This window comes from Lingula anatina, chromosome 1 (genome assembly GCF_051362555.1).
Source record: "Lingula anatina isolate TDL-2025a chromosome 1, LinAna3.0, whole genome shotgun sequence".
Classification (NCBI taxonomy): domain Eukaryota; kingdom Metazoa; phylum Brachiopoda; class Lingulata; order Lingulida; family Lingulidae; genus Lingula; species Lingula anatina.
The window spans coordinates 46,934,359-46,959,984 of record NC_141767.1 but is presented as its reverse complement, the minus strand read 5'-3'; the positions used below and the strand labels follow the sequence as shown (position 1 = coordinate 46,959,984).

The 25,626-nt window shown below is 38.1% G+C and overlaps 2 protein-coding genes across 5 annotated transcripts in view; one reads left to right on the top strand and one right to left on the bottom strand.

Annotated features, from left to right (window-relative positions):
• The window catches only part of LOC106174661 (organic cation transporter-like protein), a 48,188-nt gene extending 27,128 nt beyond the window's left edge, over positions 1-21,060 (top strand). For all 4 annotated transcript variants that reach the window (XM_013556319.2, XM_013556320.2, XM_013556322.2 and 1 more), the window contains exon 11: positions 20,149-21,060. In XM_013556319.2, the coding sequence (XP_013411773.2) occupies positions 20,149-20,192 (44 nt within the window). In that variant the 3' untranslated portion in view covers positions 20,193-21,060. The remainder of the gene's footprint in view (positions 1-20,148) is intronic.
• LOC106169551 (piggyBac transposable element-derived protein 4) lies at positions 968-3,468 on the bottom strand. Its single transcript, XM_013549041.3, has one exon. It carries the CDS (start codon positions 3,223-3,225, stop codon positions 1,480-1,482), a length of 1,746 nt encoding a protein of 581 aa, XP_013404495.3. The 5' UTR covers positions 3,226-3,468; the 3' UTR covers positions 968-1,479.
• Positions 21,061-25,626: the final 4,566 nt, after the last annotated feature.

Sequence of the window (25,626 nt, the reverse complement as noted above, 5' to 3'; positions counted from 1 at the left end):
AAATTAAAATCTCTTTTCACTAGCTTGATAAATTATATACGAAAAAAAGTTTGGCATTCAAAGTGCTATTTGTTTATACATGTGTCCAATTTGTTCCCTCTCTAGTGTCATAGGACACATCCCTGGATAGCACACATTTTTTGTACGTATATTATTTAAAAATAGAAAAGGAAAAAAATTGCTAATGGATCTGGTGACCTTGAAGTGAGAAAAACAATGTATGCTTTAAATGCCATCTCCATCACTCTTTAGATACCCAATTTACTGGACTTGAAGTGATGTGGAAGTTACAAATCTTGGTTACTCTAAATGTAATTGCTTTACACTAGTGTGTACCGTGAATTCTTTGGTGTCCACACATGTCCACACATAGTCATGATCATGTACTTAGCTTTATGTTGAAAAGACAGAATGAGAGAATATGCTTCATGAAAAAAAATCTTATTTGAAAAACAACAAGTGCACAAATTTAAATAGGATAGCTTTAAAGTCATGCACATTCGGATGCAAATAAATAAAACTGAAACTTTAAATAGCATCAAAAAAAAAAAAAAATTACAAGAATAAAAACGAGTATTTTAATCTGTTGTCAATCATTTTATTTCACTGAAGAATTGTGCAAAACTGTGCAGAACTGAAATCATATCTAATTATGCAGCAATTATATTTATAGATATTTTTACTCTATAAAGTAATAAAATGTCAACAACTGCACTTTTGAGAATCCTTACAAGAAAAAAAAAAGAACTCTTGGCTATGGACTGATATTCTCTACAAATATAACATAGCATCAATGCATAATTTCAGTTAGATGTGGAATGCTTTCACAAAATGCATCAAATGTCAGCCTGAATAGGCAAGACAAATATTGCAGCACTTAACCCTTTCGCCCTCATATTACCCAGGGTACACCGGTGCTGTATCCTTGCATTATTTGAGCAAAATTCACCAAAACAGACATAAAATGTTTGAAGCAACACCAAATCTCTATTTCTTGATCAAAGTTTACCAAATTTTCAGCAATTAGTAACAACTATATGAACTTCACAAATGTGATGTTTTTTTTGGCAATACCTTACCTTACAATCTATTAATTAACCATTTACAGGTGAGAACAGGTAAATTTTGCATAAATTGAACTTTATATTGAATTAAATTGTACATGTGAAACTGTTTATTACCTTCAATCAGTCAAATTACCTTCAGTCAGAGATAGTATCCACATATGTATCCTTTCCATAGATGAAAGTCAATCATATGATGAGTAATGAGTTATGACTAACGAGCCAGGTATAGTGTACGCAATATATTCACTTGTTATAAGATTGTGCAGTTTTCAAATAAAGTGCAGTTTTCAAATAAAGTACATAATATGATTAAATGTGTTGTTATTTATGCCTATGTACACAATTCATAATGTTCCTGGTTACATTTTAAGTTAATTGGAGATCCAGGTAAGCTCCACTAATTACAGGTGTGCTAAAGCATGTGTTCATGGTGAAATTCAGTGAAACAACCTGACTTGCAGAGTGCCACGCAACAGATTACACACTGGAAGGTTGTCTCCACCTTACGGCCACTTGGTGTCCTCCTCTGCCTAGCAGAACACTGTACACACACCTTTTTCCTGGTTTCAAGCTTAACGAGCCTGTGCGCACCTATGTTCCCTTCGGCTACAACCACATTTTCCACTGTGTTTTTTCGCTTCCGACCAGCTTTCTGTTTGCTGCTGTAACCAGCAATTAGAGTCCTGGCAACATTCAACCTGAACATGAGGTGGCTTTGTTTGGGTGGGCACTCATCATCATCATCCAATTGGCCAGGTAATGTTTCCTGGTATAGAATAAATGAGTTAATTACACAAAGGTCAACAATGAACCACAAGAGGTACTTCCACCACTTTTTCGATTCACGTCCTACTGGATAATAAGCCCTCATTTGGTCAGATAAGTCAACACCACCCATGAACTGGTTGTATTTCATAATTGCAATTGGCTTGGCTATTCCATGGAGTTGACCATCTCGTGCACGTCGACGTAAAACCTGAATGTCACCTGGATTTTGGCAGGTAGCCAAAAGCGCAACTTTTCTTTTGTCAAACCACACGACTGCAAGCATATTTCCTTTTTGCATTTTGATGCTCTCTCCTTGGATTTTGGGGTTGGCTTTTTTTATTTCTGGTGGGAGGCCTTTCCTGTTTAGCCTTACTGTGGAACAAGAGTAGGTGCCATTTTCCTCCAGGTGTTCTAGGAGCTTGACCGAACTGAAGAAATTGTCAAAATAGACATGGTGGAACTTATTCTGGAAGGGTATTGTGAGGAAATCTACAACCTTGTATCCTAGGTTCTGGCCTGCTCTGTTGTCATGGGCATCCTTGCCTGTATATACCTTCATATTTAGTACATACCCTGTGGCAGAATCTGCTAACTCCCACACCTTGATGCCCCATTTAGTGGGTTTTCCAGGCATATATTGTTTGAAGTTCAGACGTCCTTTGAAACCAATCATTGCTTCATCAACTGACAATTCTCTACTAGGTTCATATGATTTTTGAAAGTTTTCAACTGCCATGTCAAAGAGAGGTCTTATTTTGGCAATAGTATCATGACCATTCTCTCCATGGGGTGGGTTATTGGTGTCATCAGTGACATGAATGTACTGAGTCAGCTTTTCATACCTGGTTTTGGACATAATCTTTGAGATGACATCTACTCTCAGGTATTCATCTTCAGACCAGTAGCACCAGTATGCAGGTAATTGGTGAATGCCCATCAATATTTGAATGCCAAAATATGCCTTGATTTCTTCAACTGTGGCTGGGTACCATCGCGGATCTGGTCCCTTAGCAACTGCATACCTGTTCGTTTCGTTGGTAATGACATCAAAGAACTGGTTTTCAAACAACAGATAAAAGTAATCCAGTGGATTGTGGTCAAATTCTAAATCATGCACAGGCCCTACTGGCTGCCTAAATTCATGTAAATCAACATCACGCAGTCTATTACTCCATCTATTATCGTCATCTGACAGGTCACTGTCATTGCCAGGTGAGCTCCTACCTGTGTCACTTTCACTATCACTCCAACTGAAGTCACTCAGATCCGATGTATGCACCGAGCTTACATCAATGTCAGAATCATTTACACCACTTCTACTGCTTGTACTAGCTTCTGTACGTAACCTAGCAAAATATTCATCAGCCGTTTCCTCATCCGAGTCGCTCATTATCGCTCAATTCCACTCGCCGTGATTAACAGGTAAAAAAAGGTGAGAATCGATCGATAACACGTGGAATGTATGAAGGGAAGGAAGGCATTTTATTTATGAACAAGTCAGAACGAGGCTTCCCCAAAGTTGTGACGTTTTACGCATATTTACACGTTTAACCGCATGGATATGTATGGGGCGGTTTGGGCCGTTGTGAGGATATGCAATTACGGGCGGTTTCGGCTGGTATGAGGGCTAAAGGGTTAAGGTGAGAGGGGGACATCACAAAAAGAAAACTTGACCCCAAAAAAACAATTATATCACCTAATGTCTGTAACTGAAAAATGGTGAAATGTATCACATAGTACATCAGAGGTATATGCAAGATAAGAAGACAAATTGAAGCAAATACAATATTACAGGGTTTGCACTTTATTTGGGGGAAAACATTTACAAAAAAAAAATGCATTCATAAATGATCACCAAGTTATTCACCAATCATCTAAAATGGGAAAAGTATATAACTTACTACATAAGATACTAGCCTAAGATACAAGAATAGACATAAAGAATGGACAAAAATACTGCAGGCTTAGACATGGCACTTTAGTTGAAGAGAGAACATGGATACAGTAAGAAAATATGCTTTTCTATGGGCAGCCATACTCTCTTAATTTAATAGGTAACAGAAAAAATCAGTAAAATGGTTAAATATATCACAGTACATTTAATGTCAGACTGATATGCAAGGCAAGCAAAGACATATTGCAGCAAATACAATTATGAAGGGGAGACCACTTTACCAAAAGAAAAAAAACACATCATATATATATATATATATATATATATATATATATATATATATATATATATATATATAGCTATAGGCAGCCACACATTGAAACAAAACAATATCACTGAATTATGTCAGTAAAATGGAAAATGTTTCACATCATAAGATGTCAGACTGAATTTGCAAGTAAAGAATGGAAATTGCATCAAATAATGTACCAAACATTAAGATAATATCATCAAGTAAATTGGTTGTCATACATGTAAAAAAAAAAATGCTTCTCCTAGTACATCTAACAGAGGCCTGAATAGACAACAACTGAATAGAATACTCATTGCAAAAAAATTTTCAGGGGTTGATATACCTTTAACTAATAGGTAACCTAAACAAATCACTTGGCTAAGGATATTATTACCCACTAAAAATACTATAGTATCATATTGAACTAGAACAGCACTCGGTGAACGCAGACCTCGGCCAGGGCAGCTCAAATGTGAAAAAATATCAAAAATCCCAGTAATCAGAATAGGCCAACAGTGTTTATTTTCAATGTGGTTGTTCTTGTGGCCCGAGATTGCTTCCTTTGACAAGGTTTCTTTCCACGCAATAGAGCCTGGAGGATGAAGAGATTTTCAGAAGCAACCATGGGCTTTAGGATCTTGGGGGTGCTAAAGAATTTCTTGAAGTGCCGCTGTCTTTGTTGAGAAGATTTCCTTTCCCACTCGTTAAATTCCACATGGAAATCTTCATATTCTTCTGAGAGTATAAACTCACCCCTTTGAATGAATGCCCTTTCTAAATCCCCATAACAGTGGGAAACCAGTTTCTCCAGTGAATCAATTAATTTTGGAATTTCCTGCTGTCTCCAACCAGTTCTTAGGCTTCGTTCACATGGAATGTCTATTTTCTAAAAATCTATTTTCTATTCGCGCTATCTTATGATCATGGTCTGTGCCCTGAATATCCCGCCGGGTAATTACTGGCAACGCGAGCCAGTTACTTAAAGTAACTTATAGTAACTGGCCCGCGCTGCCAGTAATTACGCCGCGGGATATTCAGGGCACAGACCGTGATCTTAAGACATACCGTGAATAGAAAATAGAATTTGGAAAATAGACATTGCATGTGAATGAAGCCTTAGTTTCAGAATGTGATTAAGAGACTCACAGTTGTTATTGATTGGTCCATCCGTGTCCCACTCCAGGTCTGCTCATTATGGTGTCATGATTGTCCTTAAGGATGGGTAATATGTGTTCCTCAAAATAAATTCCAAAGCCTGGGACACTGTTTTGTATTAATTCAACCACTTCCTCCTTTCTTTTTTCAAACATTTGCCAGCTTAATGAATCAGTAAGTCCATCCTTACCAAATATTAAAGAAACAAGTTTACTTCTTTCATCCATAGAAACACCAAATTTGTCTCTGAGGTGCATGGTTACATTTTGTTTTAGATGCCATTGACAAGAAATAAGTTTGGATTCCAGAAAACTAAATTTTGCTGCCTTTCTAATAGCTCTTTCTTCGTCAGAACCTATGACTGGTTGTGACAGACCCCGTTTAGTTCCATAGCTATAGTTGAGAAAAAAGACGCAAAAGTTTGCCAATCAGAATTACCACGAATAATGATTGGGCCTAGGAATACTGGGTTGTTGTTAGTGCCATTTCTAATAACACTAAGGTTTTTAAATACCATAGTGGTCACATGGCACTGTCCTAAATTGTATGTCTTGTCGACCCCAAGCACCGTGGATTGTGCCACGGGACTTGTGCAGCAAAAGCGTTTCAAGACCAGAATTTGATTGTCAGTATAACAAATAATTGTTTGGAACTTAACTGTTCTCGTGGGTAATTTTCCTTACAAAATTGCTGTAATGAATCTGAGACTGAAGATAGTTGAAATTAGCTGCCAAGTTTGATCCACCACTGTTCACATCTTCTCTTCTTGTATTTGCCTTATGCAGTTTGTTTTGTACCTGTCATATATCTGAGGGCTTGTCCTGTTCTCTAGGTGCTTCGCGTATGATTTCTTCATAAATTGCCTTAGGGTTGCCAAGGGTGGCAAGTTGTTCAATTTTTTCAAGGACGTGTGGCTTTGTTCTTATGTAGTTTTGTTCTACTCACCAATCATAACTTGAATTGTTCATATATTCAGGTTCGATGTTTTAGCCCTATTTATTTTTATGGTTTAGTCATAAATGACTGACCCTTCTCTTGTAACGCCACGTTGTTATCGGCATCATTTACTTTTCCTGTATCAGAACTTTCTTCTTTTTAAATTTCGTTTTATTGTTATTAAGAATATTAATTTAATTAAATTTGAAATTTTATATTTTGAGGCCTTTTTTAATTTTATAACTCGGAATGTGTGGTCATACATTTGGATTAGTTGCCCAAAATACACAGTTCATCTAAACTGCCATCTACCTATGGCATGTCTGTTGGCCCGATTATGTAACATGTCATGTAGTACCGATTAATATGATCATAGATATAGACCGCCCTTTAAGACATTTCATTTTCTACATTTTTGTGGGGGGTCAACTTTAAGGCAGACTGGCTGCGGTCTGCTTAAAATTCTGGTCTGCGTAATGCTGGTGTCTATGTGCGAATGGTCTACCTATTGCTGAAAGCAGGGTTATATATACATATATATCAAATGTAAAATGTACTGTGTGAGTACATAGATCTAGAGAATATATATTGTTTTAATACATTTTTCCTATAGGGCTGCCAATAAAATTTCCTATAGGATTTTATGGGGATCCTGTAGTATCCTATAGGAAATTTTGGTAAGGGACTATTTCACACTCAGAAAAGGAATCACCTTGCAAAAATATCTAAATAGCCACTGTTAACATCACCCATTTGTCATTTTTCTTAAAATTAAAATTTATTCCCCATTTTCATCTTAAAATGTTTGTAATCAATAATGGAGTTATATTTTTTTAAATTAAAAATAAGTCTATACGGTAATTCTCCAATCTATATATTTTTTTAAATTAAAAATAAGTCTATACGGTAATTCTCCAATCTATACGAACGATTTAAATTAATTATTTTTGGAAGATAATCATTTTGTTCGTAAGGCTTGAAATACAATCATTTTGTTCGTAAGGCTTGAAATTCAGTCTGCTAAAAATTGCCACGCATTCGTATCCATTGAAATACGAATGGAATACGGCTGTACCGGAAGTTATCTCCACTTACCTACATCGCTAAGTGTAAGCATTACTTTCAACTTAAATCACTTTGATCAGCTTTTAGCACAAACAAATTATTCTTGCGATATTGCAATGAATTAAAACAAACTAAACAAAAGTCGGGAATTAAAGTTAAGAAACAATTTCTTCATACTAAAGAGGTACATTTCTCCCAAGACAAGACAACATCGTTTTTCCCTGTTCTGTTTTACCAAGACAGGACAACATCGTTTTTCCCAACTTCTGTCAAAAACAGACAAGAATATTTGGGTATCCAGTTGCATATTTTATTTATTGCGTGTTTACTTTTAATATGATTCCACCTATAGAAAATTTGCAATATGAATAATGTCACCCCCCCCCCCCCCCATTAGGCCTACATAAATTTCTTCCGCCAAAACAAAATACTTGAAACTCCTCACAGTAGATATCACTGACGTTAATAGAGATTATATTGATATAAAAAATAACATCAGCTCAATTCACGTCTAATTATGAAAGTCTTTAACAGCATATTAATTTGCACGCAATCAATGTAAACTTAATTAGAAAAAATACAGAAAACTGCAGGCAAATTTGTATAAAGTCATACGGCACCTTTATTTTTCACAATCACCAATATCAGTAAGGTTTACCTAATAGTTGTTCATGAGACAAGGTCTTTAACAAGGAAAAACAAACAAACAAACAAAAAAAGCATGAACTTTATCACAACTCATATTAGAAAAATAAATACAATACAAGACGGAACTCCTCTAAAAAATTTAATTTCCAAATGACTACCAAAAACAAATGAAAAACTTATCATTGACTTTGGATTTCTCATACTCTTCTGTTGTGCGTGGGTTTCACGTTTGTAGATTTTCCTGGAATCCAGATATCGGTGAAACACCGATGGTGGATGTTGATGATCCAGTCGGCCGGCAGAAGTTAAGAAATGATAATAAACAGTAAGTAATTTATGTGTACTGATGCTTTCAATAATTTCTAAATAACAATAGGGTTTTAAAACTGGTCTGCAGCTTCCGGCGGGCAGGTTGAGTCCTTCTATCGTCTCATTCAAAAACAGAACAAATAGGGCCTACATGATAACAATCTCTCCTGTCAAGTGGCAGTTCCTTTGTTTGGAATGGTGGTCTGAAAACTGGCTTTGACGAATCATGGGGCGAGTTTCACTTGGGCACACTTTCTTGCGTTCGGAAAATTTAAATTGTGCCCAAGGTGGGTTTAGCGATCGCTGTACAGAACGGAGACAAAAAATTCAGATTCAGAGAAAAAACGTTTCGTTCGTAATTATTGCGGCGTTCGTATAGATTGGAGAATTACCGTAACTTCCAGCAGAATTAGGTACCACAAATATAGGAGTTATGCATTCATTGGCTTCATGGCTGCAGACTGAAGTAACACCTAACTTGAGCAGCTTTCCAACTTCAGAATCAATAGCTTTATTTTTCTCTTCACTAAACCTATGAGCGTCTTCAATACTATAAAACACTGGATCATCATTAAAATCCAAATGATAATGTTCTATATACGATTAGTATTATTCGAAAGGTGCGATGTGCGCATGACTGGAATTGTGCACTGCAGGGGCCAAAATAGTACCGGAAGCATTGTTCACAGCGATAAGAACACACTGAACTTTACAAGGGTGAAAACATGCTTTCCCTGTAAGGGAAAATTTGAGTTTCCTCAATTCCTCCACATTCTCAATTCCTCTACATTCTTAACTTTCTTAGAAATATCCTTGCCAAACAGGAAGTTGAAGCCTTCCTCTTTGTGGACCATAAGATTTTGAGATACCTCCCCACTGAACTGCTTTTTAATGTCAACTCTTCTCTCACAAGAAACTTCTTATTAGCCTCCATGCCACTGGCAATCCCATCTAACAAGGTGTTTCTAGCTATCTTTTTAGATTTGGGTAAGGTATCTAAGGCAGGAAGTTGACAATTGATAGATGCTTGAAGTACCGATTGACAACCCTTTCATTGCATGTCAAGCTTCTTATTCAAGGCTGACACTTGCATGACTTTTGGCCCCGATTTTGTCGTGGCAAGTCGTGCCATTTTGGGGCACGAAGTTAGAGGCTCCCGCACTGTTCCCAACTAGTTCACACATAGTTCACGACAAGCTAACGAATCATTGGGGACCAGTGGCAGGAGGCTCCAGCTGTTCTCCAACTCGGTCCCACCGGCTATTCTTGGCTGCCACGTTGAGCCACTCCTGCTTCTTGTCATACAGCTGGGGGTTCTCTTTCAAAAGCTTGGCCAACCTCAACTCGGCCTCTTCTGTCCAGCAGTACTCAGGGATTTCTTTCTTGGACACCCGGACCCGCTTCTTCTGGTAGCCCATCCTCACTCGATGGTTTTCTCTGGCTTTCCAGTGGATCCTGCTGTGTCTCCGGGATAACATCAACACTTGATATGGATGACTGCGGTCTCTGCCTCTGGCCTGTCAGCTTCTGGCCTTCTCTGCTTTGCTCTTCCTCGTGTCTGATATGTTTTAGGCATATTATCTCTGTGATTTAAGTTGTCTCTTCGCTGGCGATCTCTGGAATGGTGAGCAGTGTCCAGGAAGGCCTATATATACACCTGCACTGACGCGAGCACCACTGTCATGCAGTAGTTGTGAACTGTTCATAAACTGCTCGTGGACTCGTGGTGAAATGCTTGTGTCATGCGCAAATTGTTCATGAAGTGGGTAAACTAGTCACGAACTGCTTGTGCCATCAATGCGTGAAGTACGTGTGACTGTGTCAGTGGGAAGGCACAACAATGTGGCAAAGGGCACCAATTTGTGAACATGTCATGAACTACTTGTGAATACGACGCGAGCTGTTCGTGAACTATTCGTGGCAGTTCGTAACAGTAGTGGCATGGGGTGCACTGGCACGCATCCTCCCACATCATCATGCCGAGTTCACAAACAGTTTGCGCATAGTTTAAGACCCGGTCACAAAATTTTGTTGTGACCAAAATTTTGAACATTTCAAAATGCTCTTCCCGACATGACATGCAGTCACAACGGGTTTATGCACACTTCACGCCAGTTTACGACTAGTTTGCGCACTGACAAAATGCAATATGATACTAAATTGCAAGATTGGGGATAGTAACAACATAAAATTAAATGATCACACACACACACTGTTGCCATGACCGTATCGTTGAAAAACTCTGATTTACTGATTTGGACATAAAACTATATGCTCTGGGGAGACCTGTGTTGCTGAACTGGACTGTTAGGGCTGGAGCTCAATTTTATCCTTGTGACACATCATGTGACACATGAACACATCTCCCTATGACCAACTACAGAACACTTATTACTGCACGTGTTGCAGTTACACACACATCTCCCATACAATAGAGCAAAAAGTTGGCAAAAACAATGGCCACAAGATCTGAGAGTAGTTCTGTGACGGCCAGATATGTCCTACAGACCAGATATGACCTACGACCAGAGAAAGCCAGATATGTCCGACAAAAAAGAGCCAGATGTGTCCGACAGGCCAGAAGTGTCCGACAAAAAAGAGCCAGATGTGTCGGACAGGCCAGATATGTCTGACAAAAAAGAGCCAGATGTGTCCGACAGGCCAGATGTGTCCGACAAAAAAGAGCCAGATGTGTCCGACAAAAAAGAGCCAGATGTGTCCGACAGGCCAGATGTGTCAGACAAAAAAGAGCCAGATGTGTCCGACAGGCCAGATGTGTCCGACAAAAAAGAGCCAGATGTGTCCGACAGGCCAGATATGTCTGACAGAAATATAAAGATGGGTAAGTACAGAAAGAGAGCTGTAGACCCCTGGATAAATCTTAACCTGTTTTGTAACAATGTTAGTGTCGAATTGTTACTGATTAACAGATTTAATATCAAGAGACAATGCTTCATTCATAGCAGTGTAACTGAGGCGGGTAGATACTTCCATTAATATTTTTAAAACATATTTATTTATCCTAGAGAGAATATTTAAATGGACATAAAAGGGTGACAATAGCAAGAGGATGAGAGGTAATATCAATGAGGAAGTTCACAGATTATTCAGTAAAACACCCTTTACACTGGGGCGGCGTCCTTTCTGCGTCCTTTGTGGGACCACAAAACTTTCATCACTGTGGTCGTAAAAAGGAGGCACAAGCATCTCTTTGGTTGAAAAAATGAATATTAGGTGATCGGCCAGGTGTCAGAAAGTAAAGTATTATAATTTTGTACTCTCAAACGAATCCGCACTACAGGACGCAGAAAGGACGCCCGTCCAGTGTAAAGGGGCCCTAAGGAAGATTGGCTTTTAACACAACAGATTGCCAATAATTTTTCTTGATTATCAATGTTAAATTAAGTGCTCTGCATGATTCTGTAGTTGAGGAGAATGAAGAACTTGTTAGCTTTGAAGTGGAGAGAGGTCAAATAAGGGAACAAATGAAAAGGAGTTTGAATGCATTTATAGAAACGCTGTGAACTGTATACATTGTACATAAAACTGCGATATTTTGCAACACCAGGGTATTTTGTGTTTGTGGTATTTTTGATTTTTTGAATAGATATTTATCATGTATTGTAATATTATAAGATAGAAATTAAGGTTCACAACTAATGTTTTACAGTTTCGTATATATTGCTTTATTATAGTTTTGTAATTTCTTATAATTTTTCATCCGAAACAACAATAAACCATTTAGAAACATTTATATTTTCTAGAGATTTATTGAAGAACCATGTAAAACGACGGGAACAATCAAACCCAGTGGGTCATACATACTGGCCACTACGCTCAGCATATTGCGTCTAGTAATCTCCTGACCTTTGTCAATTTTGAAAGTATAGTGAAAAACATCCAAATCAACTTCCCACATCATTCCCAACGCCTTTGCATGCACCCCATGAGTTAGCTCTTTCACCTCAACTGCCCGATCTTCATGGGCAATAACATCTAACAGCTCAGAATCATTGACTACAAATTTGGTAAGTTTGAAACCCCCATCACGAAGAGCCCTTTTCACATCGACAATTACCTCAAGGGCATCTTCTTTTGTCTTCACAGACTTCAACATGTCGTCAATGTAAAAATTCCGCTGAACCGTCCCACGCACCAAATCAGTGACGTCATGATCCTGCACAGTGCGCCTAAGCGCAAAACAACTAGCACTACCTGCCCACTTACCTCCAAACAGGTGAACGCGCATACGATAATGCACGAGTGAGTCATTATCCCACCATAAGAAGCGTAAAGCATTTCTGTCCTTTTCTGGGACTATGACTTGGTAGTACATACATTCAATATCCGCCATTATGGCATATCTAAATTGACAGAAACGCAAAAGTATGCCAATCAGCGTATTTGTCAAGTCGGGGCCCTGCAAACACTGGTCATTGAGACTGACTCCTTGACACTTACAGGCACAATCAAACACAATGCGCAGTTTGTCAGGTTTAGATGGGTTCGTGACACAATGGTGAGGGATATACCAAACAGATTCGTTGCGCCAATCAATTTCTTTTTCAGGGACCTTCTCAGCGTAACCCTCGCTGAGCAATTTCCTCATGTTCTCATCATACCTGTTGAACATGTCATCCCTTTTAAGTCTACGCTCCAACCCCTTTAGGCGATGGAGAGCAACCAAGTAATTGTCAGGGAAATTAGGCACACCTTCCGTCCAGGGAATAGGGAGGACGTAATGGTCGTTTTCCTTGGAAACTGTGTTTTCCCACAATGAAAGAACCTTACGGTCATCCTGTGAAATTGAAAAATCATCATTTCCCGCTTCCATTTTCCATAGATTTTCAACCTTTTCTTCAATAGACACAAAGTTGGCTGAAACGTCAGCGGTTTCTGACATAAGGAAGGAGGGACCGTTAAGACTCCATCCTAAAACACAACGCACCGCGTACATGTTTGATTTTCCAGTTTCGTCATGACGCACCTCCAACGGCATTATCAAGTGGGCATTATCCATGCCAATGACCAAATCCGCACTACTCTTATCTGAATAATCGCTAAAAGACAAATCCGCCAAATGAGAATAACGCTCTGTCGCAACAAACCGATTCGCCCGGACGCGTATGCTAGGCACAACTATCGCGTTGTAAATTGGATACACAACAGAATTGTCATCTTGAGATGACACATTGAACGAAACTATGGCTGAGTTGATTCCCTTCACATCGTCAATAGTACTTAATTGACATTTCACGTGCCCTGTGCTTCTCAAAGAAAGTTCTGATACCAGTTTCTCAGAAATGAAAGTGGATGGAGAGCCACTATCGAGCAGTGCTAAAGCCGATTTATCGCCATTTATCTTTACAGCCACAATTGGTAAATTCACGCTTCGCGACTCTGTCTGAGTACAGGTATGTGACGCAATGGGGGGAGTGAGATCTGTTTTCACAGAAACGTGTACAAATTTAGAATGTTTCATTCCACAACCCAGCACGCTGCATACAGACTTTTTTCTACACTGACTGGCAAAATGTCCCGCCCTCAAACAATTATAACACAACTTGTTGCGTCTAACAATATCCAAGCGCATCTGAGGCTCTTTACTCTTGAACATGTCACACTGAAACAACCCATGTGATTGTTTACACACTACACACGGAGGGACATCCATATCATCACTCGCACTCGGCCCAGTCATGCTTGCTAATGATACAGTAGGGTTGACTTTCACTCGCCCATACAATGAACATTCACCATACACAGGGTCACATGCATCAGCAGCATACTTCATCATGAAAACAGTAAATTCTTTAAAAGTTGGATATCTGTTATCATCGTTTTTGATTTGAGCATGCTTTCGCCACCTATCACCTACGTGTCCTTTACACCTCTTAACTATGCGTAATATAGAATTCTGATTGTCAATTTCATTACTCATTTTCAACTTTTCTAATGTTAACTGAGTCATCTGAAGTTCATCAGCTAGACTTTGGAGCTCCGTAGGCGAAGAAATGCTTCCACCACTTGTGAGATTCTCGATCAAATGTCTCGCCACCAAATGGTCATTTCCGAACCTATCTTTCAAAATGGCACGCGCTGCTTGGTATCCAGATTCACCGCCGATGATGATACAGTTTTTGATAGCTTTCTTAGCAGCTCCGCTGGTAAATTGTATCAATCTAGTTAATTTTACCTGACCGCTTTCAATTTTATTCCCAACTAGCTCATCAAAGAGCGTGCAAAAGTTATGATATTCCTTTGGATCACCGTTAAATAGCTCTAAGTCAGCTTTTGGGATAGATAAGTAATTAAACAGTTTTGTTTCAGTGTCAGTTGATAGTTTGTCTTCCTTAGGTACATTAGAAGTATTGTTTAAGAATGATTTCCCAAGTTTCATACCTTCGATATATCGTACCTCTACAGCTCGGAACCATTCTTCACTTTCATCTAACTGGTTATATTCCAATTCAGCATGGTATGCATCATGTGACGCTTCGAATTGTTGAAACGTGTCCTTAAGTCTGTTCAATGCAATTTCTACAGCCCTAGCGTCCTCACACGCGACTGCTCGTTCGATGTGTCCAATAGCCTTTGTGACCGCGCCCTTACGGGCACGACGCACATGTACTAACTCTTCTGATGCCATTGTTATTTCACTGTATACCTTGCTAGGATATCCTCTCCTAGCAACAAAACGGATGAAACTGTTAATAAATGAATCAGTCTCTAAACTGTCCAGAACTTCAATATGCACAGCCCTACCGTACCGTTTTGCCACCGCGCGGCCAACCTTAACTTTAAGGGGGCCAAACAAATCAACACCAACTACGTCAAAGGGGGGACCTCCACTTTGACATCTCACGTCTGGTAAATCTGCCATTTTCTGTATCATAGGTGATGAATACAATCGTTTGCAAACTACACACCTTTTCCCAACCTTTTTAACAATACTCCTGCAACCAACAATCCAGAATTTTCTGCGGATGTTGCTAAGAGTCCACTCGGTGCCCAAATGAGCGTCACCGTGAAATTCACGGACGATAAGATCAGAAACAACATGATCTTTTGGCAAAATCGGAGGTTGCTTGCATTCCATAAAAGAATGCACTAATCGACCGCCTACGACCAAAACGCCGTCACGCATGATTGGAGACAATTTGTAAATCGCGCTCGACTTAGAAACGCAGCCGGTCTTTAGCAAGTCTCTAATTTCACCGGAGTATGCAGTCTTCTGGACCACTTTAATTAGTTTGTTAAATCACACAATAGTTTCCTCACCGACCAATTGAATTCTAGGCCTTCCTGGATGATCAAATTCCCTTCGAGGGCCATTACTATCCGCTTGTCGATGTGGATATCGCCTTCAAGGACTCTTGATGCAACATCAATCCTTGCCACCTTATACTAAGTGGACACACAGCTCTAAGCAGACCAACGAACGGAAGTGTACTTACACAGCACTTCATAATAATAATCAATATTTCATCTGGCAGGCTTGATATATGTAACATACCTGAAGAAGTGGCAAGATTTTCATCAGCATCATTAACATCACCAAAAGCAACATTACTGTTATCACCAACATTACCACCATCAACAACATTACCAGAATCGCCAACAAAACCATCGTTGACGTCTCCAGAATTACCAGCAAAACGTGTGCCACCATCAACAATATCACCAGAATCACCAACATTACCATTATCAACATCTACAGAGTCACCAACATTACCATTATCAACATCTAAAGAATCACCAACATTGCCACCATCAACATCTAAAGAATCACCAACATTGCCATCAACATCTAAAGAATCACCAACATTGCTATCATCAACATCTAATGAATCACCAACATTACCATTATCAACATCTAAAGTATCACCAACATTGCCATCATCAACATCTAAAGAATCACCAACATTACCATCATCAACATCACCAGCATCAACAACATCAGCAATATCGTCATTTTTACCATGTGGAGTAGGGCCATCACCCTGACTTACATGTACATTGCATGCGTCTAACGGAACTAAATGTATGTAATGGAATTCAAACTGGTGTCCTAAATAAATCGTTTGCTGGCTTACAACGGCGGGATTAATATATGTTATCTCTTGTGTTTGGCTCGATATTACACCAATTTGCACGCCGAGTGCATTCGTGATAGCAATGAGAGCCAAATGGTCTCCCCATTCATTCCCTTCTATACCTTGAACATATTCATTCCGGGGAACATCTACAAAGTCCCTTAAATTTACACCATTGAACGTCGGGTTCGACCTCAGCCATTGCGCTGCTATTCGCCTAACTTGGGACATGTTCATGGAAATACTCTGTCCGACAGCATGAAACATACAACTTCCATCCTTGGGAGTAACCCCTTCTGGGATTAGCCCCTTTGCAAGGGAATTCGCAACCAGAGAATCGTACGTTTCAAAGTCACCTTCGTTTTTGGTGGTTGTTTCTAGCATTGCCACAAAATCCACCAAAGCCGCGATATCATTCTGTGGCTTAACAAAGTCATGAAGAGAGAGGGGTATCACTGCTTTCATGTGATTTTGAAAGCTACACTTTTCTCCAGAAATAACACAGCACTTTTTGCTCATATAATTTGAGCATTGAGAGTCAGCTTTTTTGCTACAACTGTCACTGTTGCACTGACACATTAACCGGGTGCGTCGACGGAAGTTGTAAGATTGACGTCTGTTTAAATCTTCTTGTCTTGTTCTCGCAGCAATGTTGCATATAGGATACCAATCAATGCCTTCTGAATGATGGATGAGATATCTATACTTTGCATAGTTTGTTTTTACCACTGTCCCCTGCACGACTTTGGGTTTTGTTTTGCCTTTTGTTATCTTCACTAATACCCTATCTCCCAATAAATAGCGTCCCAATTTTTTGGCCTATTTTTTACCTATTTTGAAAGCACTCTTGTCTGAGACCATCTTCGCCTTGGATTGTACTTTCTGGACAGTATCAAGCCATACACCAACAGGCCCGCTGGTGGTAATGTTCCTATCATCTTGTGCCGGTCTCCTTCCATGATAAACATGAAATGGGCTTGTGCCCAGACTTGAGTGCCATTGCCTATTATATATTTTTGCATATTCCTGCAGTCTGCTTACCCAATCGGTGAACCTGTGATTTGACTTTTTCAGGTAATAAAAAAATCTGCTCTTCCACCCTTTGTGGGAGGATTCAATTTTGCCCTGCGATTGGGGATGGTAAGGCGAACTGACGATCTTTTTTATGCCCCATGATTTGCAAAATTTTTCAACATTCTTCCGGAACTCGGTCCCCCTGTCACTCTGGATAAACTTAGGATGGCCCTCTGACGTATAGATATCCCTCAGGTGCCGTACCACTTCCTTGCTGGACTTCGTCTCCAACGGCCTCAGCCACATATACCTACTGAAACAGTCTAGTATGCTTAGTACATAACGGTACACTCTCTTGCCTTTTTTCACAGGGTACTTATTCATTACCACTAGGTCAATCTGATGGCGGTTTTGTACTTCGTGTGCTTTTATGGGTATTAGAGGCCATTTATTGTCAAACAAGGGTTGTGTCAATTGCTTTAATTTGAGATTTTTGAGGCCATTATTGGTTTTTTTTCTAGATATCCCCCATTTTTTCTCTTTTATTTCTCTTGTAATCTTCCTAGAACTGCCTCCTTTTGTTGAGTCAAATGTATTCTCTATGACCTTAGTAACTTCTCCCGTTTTTAGCAGGAGTTTTCCGTTGAGTAGGATTCTAGTTTCTGTTTTTCCCAAAATTGTGATTTCCTTTATTATGTACAGACACAGATGTGTCTGTACATATAGCCATCATCTGCGTCTGTCGTCGCCGTCGCTGTCGTCGCCGTCGTCGCCGTCGCCGTGCACTTTTACCGATAACACGATAAGTGGAAAACCATTTTACCTTTTGACTTGAAACTTGCAGAACTGATGAATATTCATAATACGCAGGTCAAGTTCGAAAATCAGCATGATCGGGTCACTTTTAGGGAATTTATGCTGATTTTTCACTTTTTTCAGCATATATGCAGCACCGATAACACGATAAGTGGAAAACCATTTTACCTTTTGACTTGAAACTTACAGAACTGATGAATATTCATAATACGCAGGTCAAGTTCGAAAATCCGCGTGATCGGGTTACTTTTAGGGAATTTATGCAGTTTTTTCACTTTTTTCAGCATGTATGCAGCACCGATAACACGATAAGTGGAAAGCCATTTTACTTTTTGACTTGAAACTTACAGAACTGATGAATATTCATAATACGCAGGTCAAGTTCGAAAATCAGCATGATCGGGTCACTTTTAGGGAATTTATGCTGTTTTTTCACTTTTTTCAGCATATATGCAGCACCGATAACACGATAAGTGGAAAACCATTTTACCTTTTGACTTGAAACTTACAAAACTGATGAATATTTATAATACGCAGGTCAAGTTCGAAAATCAGCATGATCGGGTTACTTTAAGGGAATTTATGCTGTTTTTTCACTTTTTTCAGCATGTATGCAGCACCGATAACACGATAAGTGGAAAACCATTTTACCTTTTGACTTGAAACTTACAGAACTGATGAATATTCATAATACGCAGGTCAAGTTCGAAAATCAGCATGATCGGGTCACTTTTAGGGAATTTATGCTGTTTTTTCACTTTTTTCAGCATATATGCAGCACCGATAACACAATATAAGAAAAACGGATTGGCCAATTGTAATTATACTCACAGGAGTGGTCAATCTTACTAAAACGCAGGTTGAGTTCGAAAATAAGCGTAATCGGGCCATTACTTAAGAAGTTATACTGTTTTTTCACATTTCCTCAGATTCAATTATTAGGCATGTTAACAGTCTCATTATTGAACTAATTAGATGCGTAAAAGTGTTTGTTTGATATTTCCTGCATCTTTACAACATTGTTAATTGATTATGTAAAAATGATGGTAAACTTGTTATTGTGTATTGTGTAATAAAGTGTCAAAAATGGAAATAAACTCATATCATTGCAGTTTGTCAGATTCAATCATCCACTATGTTCAGAATCTCAGAATGGAGGAAATTGGACATTTAACACTGTTCTATTCATACTTTTCCCATCTCATCAATTTTCTTAGTTGGACATATAAAAATGGCAGTAAAATGTTTATTTTGTTTTATGTTAAAAAAGTGTTAAAAATGGAAATAAACCCATTTCAGAACAGTGCTGTCTTGTTTACATTTTGGCATTATCAAGGCGTGACTTTGAAGTTCCATGGGCCTGAAGACCTTTGCTAGTCACATTTTCTGAATATCTGTGATACAAATATTTTATAATTAAAAATTGATGGTCATTAAGCTGTTAAACATTATGTAATATTGCATCAAAATTTGAAGAAACCCCCATTTTGGGCACTGCTTCCATGATGACCATTTAATGAAAATCATGTCACTTACTGTTTTCAAACTTACAGGATAGAAACATGGGACTAAAATACAGCTTCAGTAGGCTATGCAGTCTGTTTTTTTTTTTTTTTTTTTTTTTTTTTTTATTTTGCAGTTAAACAGTTTTTTGTGAAAATTTAATTTTTCACATATTGGCATTTTCAAGGTGTGACTTTAAAGTTCCATGATCTTGAAGACTTTTGCTTGTCACATTTTCTGAATGTCCATGTTACTAATATTTTATTAATAACATTTTATTGTCATTATGCTGTTAAACATTATGTAATGTTGCATCAAAATTTGAAGAAACCCCTATTTTGGGCACTGCTCCTATGATGACCATTTAAGGGAAATCATGTCACTTACTGTTCTCAAACTTACAGGAAAGAAACATGGGTCTAACATACAGCTTAAATAGGCAACGCAGTCTGTTTGGTAAATTTTTCTGGCAATTTAACAGTTTTTTGTGAAAATTTAATTTTTCACTTATTTGCATCTTTATTTTCTGTTCTTTGTCTGTACATTTGACAGCTTTGCTGCCTTGTCTTTATTTCATACTGGCAGCGCCATCGTCGGACCAATCGAAATGCAGCTCGATGCGCCTCTGAAGATCTTTCGTTGATGTTTCCTTCTAGAACATCTATTCAAAAGAAAAGAAAATATACATAATAGTATTTGAAATATGTGCATTTTCAGCGTTGACCTCATTATTTCATGCAATGTGCAGGTGAGTACAATTTTGTTGACAAAAAACACTGCTTGTCATGAAAGAAGATGACGTGCGTTAGACTGCTGTATTCTGGTAGGTTTAAAGCAATTGTGAACGATTGCGTTTGTTGCTCTTTTTGTTGTCTATGTCATTGTGCGCATTGCTTTAGTTGCGATTGCTTTCAGTGATAGATTGTTATGGGATACGAATTAAAGGGTTCCAAAGTAGTGTAAGTTTTTAGTTGTTTTACTGGTATTTGTAAACTCTATTTATTTTAAACTTTATTGTAAAGTTAGTTCAACCGTTAAGTTTGCCTTTGAGTAGTTTTGTTTTATTGTTTTCTTGCAGTTTTGACCCCTTCGCTTTGCAAGAATTGCTTCGCTTCAACGTCACATGTACAACCATGCAAGCCACAAGTCTGGCTTTAAAGAGCAAGAAATACAACAGAAGCACACTTACAAAAACTTTGGAACATTATTTGTTTTTATTTCAACAACAGCAATGTCTTGATTATATTTGCGTTGCTAGTCATTGGCTTTGATTTTTATGCTAACGATGGCTTCCAAAGTCTATTAAATTAAAGTTTTCCCACGATCTCAATAAAGCCTAGGCTACATGTAGGCCTACATCTGTATCACGTTTATCAAGAGATAATATAACGTGGAGAATCGAACTAATTAAGGTCGCAAGTAAGTCTCAAATAAATGTTTTTTCAACTAACCACTATTTCGTTAGCTCGCATTTAAAATAAATGCAATTATGGATCACGTTTTGGTCATGATCTATTTGCAAACGGAAGAGTAAGCTGAAAGAAACGACAGACTATTCATTTCGTGCTTAATATTAAAGCACTGGTCACTTTTTTCTCTTATTTTATTATTTCAAACATATTTCTACGCCTAAATAATCAAATGAATAAAATGCCCGTGTTATTTGTCTGATTCTTACACTAGGGCCTATACGTAGGCCTACTTGACCTACATTTGAACCCAGCGTCGGTGAAACATGGACTCCCAGTAACGCATATTAACCACCTTTAGTAGTTTCTTATTCGACTCAAATAAAGTCAATCTGCCACTAGATAAACCGAATAAATCACTCAATCAGCCATAAAAGCGCTTTGAACTGCACCTTCTTCATTTTTTTGGTCGTAAATTTGACCTCAACAGACTTCTCTTGCGTCACCAAATATAACACCCGGTGTAACAATATACATGTAGACCCCCCCCTACCCTCTACCAGGGTCTCAGTTATTATTGTCGACATTTTTTGCTGACTGAGAGACAAAATGACTGTCTATTTATCTATAGACATATCTGAGAAAATCTGTGGAAAATCGATCTATCGCCCTGGTAGATGGTACCCCCCCCCCCCCTCCAAGTAGAAACCGCTTTCCATTCATTTGTACTTGTACAGGAAACCTCGCCCTATGTTTTGACCCACTTAGGTAAGGCTAACCCTATCCATTATAATTTAAGGGAGGGCGGGTTCTCTCTTACACGAGCCCTCACTTTCGTTGCACCGGGTATCAGTTGTAGTGTATCATTTACGACTTGCGGGCTGTGGAAGCCGTGCTCCGGGGAGACGGAAGCTGGTAGGTTTAGATGAAGTCTTCAAAAACTTTTAAAAAGAACTCAAAAATGGATTTATGACTCTATATTTTCCCCATGGTTTTGAATAATGTATACATTGGTGATTATGGGAATTTTTTTTCGGCTACCGAGTCTAACGCACGTTGTTTGTCTTCATATTCAAGCAGCTACATGTGTGTGTGTGTATAATTAAAAATCAAAATGAAATTAGAATATAAACATGGTATTATGGATATTACGTCTTCTCTTGCACCCCTTGGGCATTTAAGAGAGAGATACTGTATAAACAACAAACATATAAAGTGCAATGTGACGTGTTAGAGTCGGTTTCACCTAGTTACTTGTGCATCGCCTTGTTGTTTTTGGCATTTCACTTTTGGCGACATAGAAACAAAGAGGTGACTGAAACAAGTTGAGCAAATGTAGATTTGAAGACATAAATTTTATATCCTTCACTTTTACGGAAGGATAAATATACGCAAAGGAACAGTAAAATAAAATGTCTTTTTAGGTACCTAAAATTAACCTGTGTTTTTCTTCGGAGACTGGTCGAGGACCGTAACTTGTATTTCCTAAGCATTGGCATGATGCACAAAGGTACAACAAAATCACCAGTAAACGTAACATCCTATCTGAAAGTAATATTTTGCAAATTACTTACAGGATCATTCATTGGCATGTTTGTTCTGTCAGTTACAATAGGGAACGTTAACGGGACACACAAGAGGATTTTGGACGCGTCTTAACAGCATGAATCGCTCTTTGTTGAACTTAGCCTACCTGAGGAGAATCAAAACTTTTAAAACATAAATTGTCAGATAGATGGCCTTAATCAATACCGCAAAAACTAATCATATTTAACGCCCCTTATTCAACCTCAGTAGTTAGCAGTCATGACAAACCCACGTTTAAGCACGTGTTTTGATTTTTCCCTTTTTTTCCAAAATTGTTGCAGAGTTATGGCGAGAGTCAGAAAAGGAGGATTAAAGGATAAAAAGTCAGGAGAAAATGCCCCTCATTCCAGGAAAATTTGTTAAAATAGGAGTTTTAGCGCCAAAATCCTATTTAGTGTACCTTTAAATATATCTTGTGTAAATGAATATATGAAATTTTTTAAGGTAGCAATATACAAAGTGAATATCTCCTTAAACAAACAAGTTGTCCCAAAATCCCATATATCTACAAAAAACTTATTTCAACAAACAAATACACTCCTTCCCGCATGATATTTTGACAAATCTGAAACAATATTTAGACCACAAATGGAAAATACTTTATTTAATGCAAATTTTTTGTTCCCTTTTATCTCCAAAACTGGCAGAGATAGGTCAATAGTTACTAATAAAGTTGAATAGGAAGTCATATACTGGCAATCTAAATGTGACCTTGAAATTGACTTTTGACCTACTTTTTACCATGAACTGAACTTTGCAAATTTTTGTTCCCTTTTATCTCCAAAACTGGCAAAGATATGTCCATAGTTGCTATTAAACTTGAATAGGAAGTCATATACTGGCAATCTAAGTGTGACCTTTAAATTGACCTTTGACCTACTTTTCATCATGAATTGAACTTTGTATAATTTGGTTTCCTTTTAACTCCAAAACTGGCAGAGATAGGTCCATAGTTACTATTGAACTTGAATAGGAAGTCATATACTGGCAATCTAAGTGTGACCTTGAAATTGACCTTTGACCTACTTTTCATCCTGATTTGAACTTTGCAAATTTTTGTTTCCTTATATCTCCAAAACTGGCAGAGATAGGTCAATAGTTACTATTAAAGTTGTATAGGAAGTCATATACTGGCAATCTAAGTGTGACCTTGAAGTTGACCTTTGACCTACTTTTTATCATGAACTGAACTAATTTATTTCCCTTCCAAACCTCCAAACCTGGCAAAGATGGGTACATAGTTACTATTGAAGTTGAATAGGAAGTTATATACTGGTAATCTTACTCTGACCTTGAAATTGACCTTTGACCTACTTTACACCTTAAACTGAAATTTGCTACTTTTTTAATGCTTACACTTTCAAAACTGGCAAAGATACACCCATAGTTACTATTGAATTTGAATAGAAAGTCATCAGAGGCAATTTACTGTGACCTTAAAATTGACCTTTGACCTACTTTTCACCATGAACTGAACTTTGCAAAATTTGGTTTCCTTTTATCTCCAAAACTGGCAGAGATAGGTCCATAGTTACGTTTGAACTATAATAGGAAGTCATATACTGGCAATCTAAGTGTGACCTTAAAATTGACCTTTGACCTACTTTTTATGATGAACTGAATTTTGATTATACCATTTTTGGTTATATATATATATATATATATATATATTTTTTTTTTTTTTTTTTTTTGCATATTTTGAGAATTCTTGTTGATTGCATTTTATAGAGCTTGTCAAGCATAAGACTGGTGGTGGTGTCTCTTTTTTTTTTTGGGGGGGGGGGTCCAAATGAATGCGCTTGCTCCAGCTGGTGGTACTATATCCGGAGGCGGTATCGCCTCTCTGATCCTCTAGTTTTCCACTTCTTTCGTGGTTAAAGCTTGGAAATTATATGCTTCTAAATATTTCCCAACCAATACAAAAAGTGCCAAATAAACGTGAGAGAGAGTGCCTTCTTAACTTCAATCACGTGGCTAAATGTTTCCAAGAACAACTTGCCTCGTTTTAGTTTTACTAAATACTTCAAATTATAGAATATGACAGCACTCTGAAAACGAGGCACTGCCAACAGAGATAGTGACTGCCAGTTATTTTTAGAACAGCTTTAGAACAGTTTGCGCATAGTTTAAGACCCGGTCACAAAATTTTGTTGTGACCAAAATTTTGAACATTTCAAAAGGCTCGTCCCGACATGACATGCAGTCACAACAGGTTTATGCACACTTCACGCCAGTTTGCGACTAGTTTGCGCACTGACAAAATGCAATATGATACTAAATAGCAAGATGGGGGAAAGTAACAACATAAAATTAAATGATCACACACACACACTGTTGCCATGACCGTATCGTTGAAAAACTCTTGATTTACTGATTTGGACATAGAACTATATGCTCCGGGGAGACCTTTGTTGCTGAACTGGACTGTTGGGGCTGGAGCTCAATTTTATCCTTGTGACACATCATGTGACACATGAACACATCTCCCTATGACCAACTACAGAACACTTATTACTGCACGTGTTGCAGTTACACACACATCTCCCATACAATAGAGCAAAAAGTTGGCAAAAACAATGGCCATAAGATCTGAGAGTAGTTCCCATCAGTGTAAATATCAGCTCTTGGCATGTTGCTAATCTTTCATAACTGTTCTTTTTGTCCCTCATGTTCTTTGCATTTCTCCTACCTTCTGTATCTTGTTCCGATTAAATTTCATGGAGCCTTTTCTGTGATCTTTTGATGATTTGACATGCAATAATTTTTGCTTTGTTTCTTTATTATTCTTCAAGGTGAATTAACCTTGGGTTTATCAGTTCTTGTTCTGTTTTTCTGTTAGATAGATCAGATTTAAGAAGGCTTCTTCAGTTTTTTTATTTCTTTATAATATAACTTTGTCATTGCATGTGTCTCCTAAGTTGTTTATTGAAGTAAACAGCAGTTTTACTGAATGAATGACTTGTGCTTTGGTGTTTGCCTTCTCTTTTATTTGCCTCCACTTTAATATGTATCCCCCAATTTGAAAATGTTTTGACCAGTCAGTGGCCTGTTCACCTGTATCTTGTGA

Excerpts from the sequence above, each read along its gene's own strand:
- LOC106169551 (XM_013549041.3), bottom strand. The coding sequence starts at position 3,225 with ATGAGCGACTCGGATGAGGAAACGGCTGATGAATATTTTGCTAGGTTA.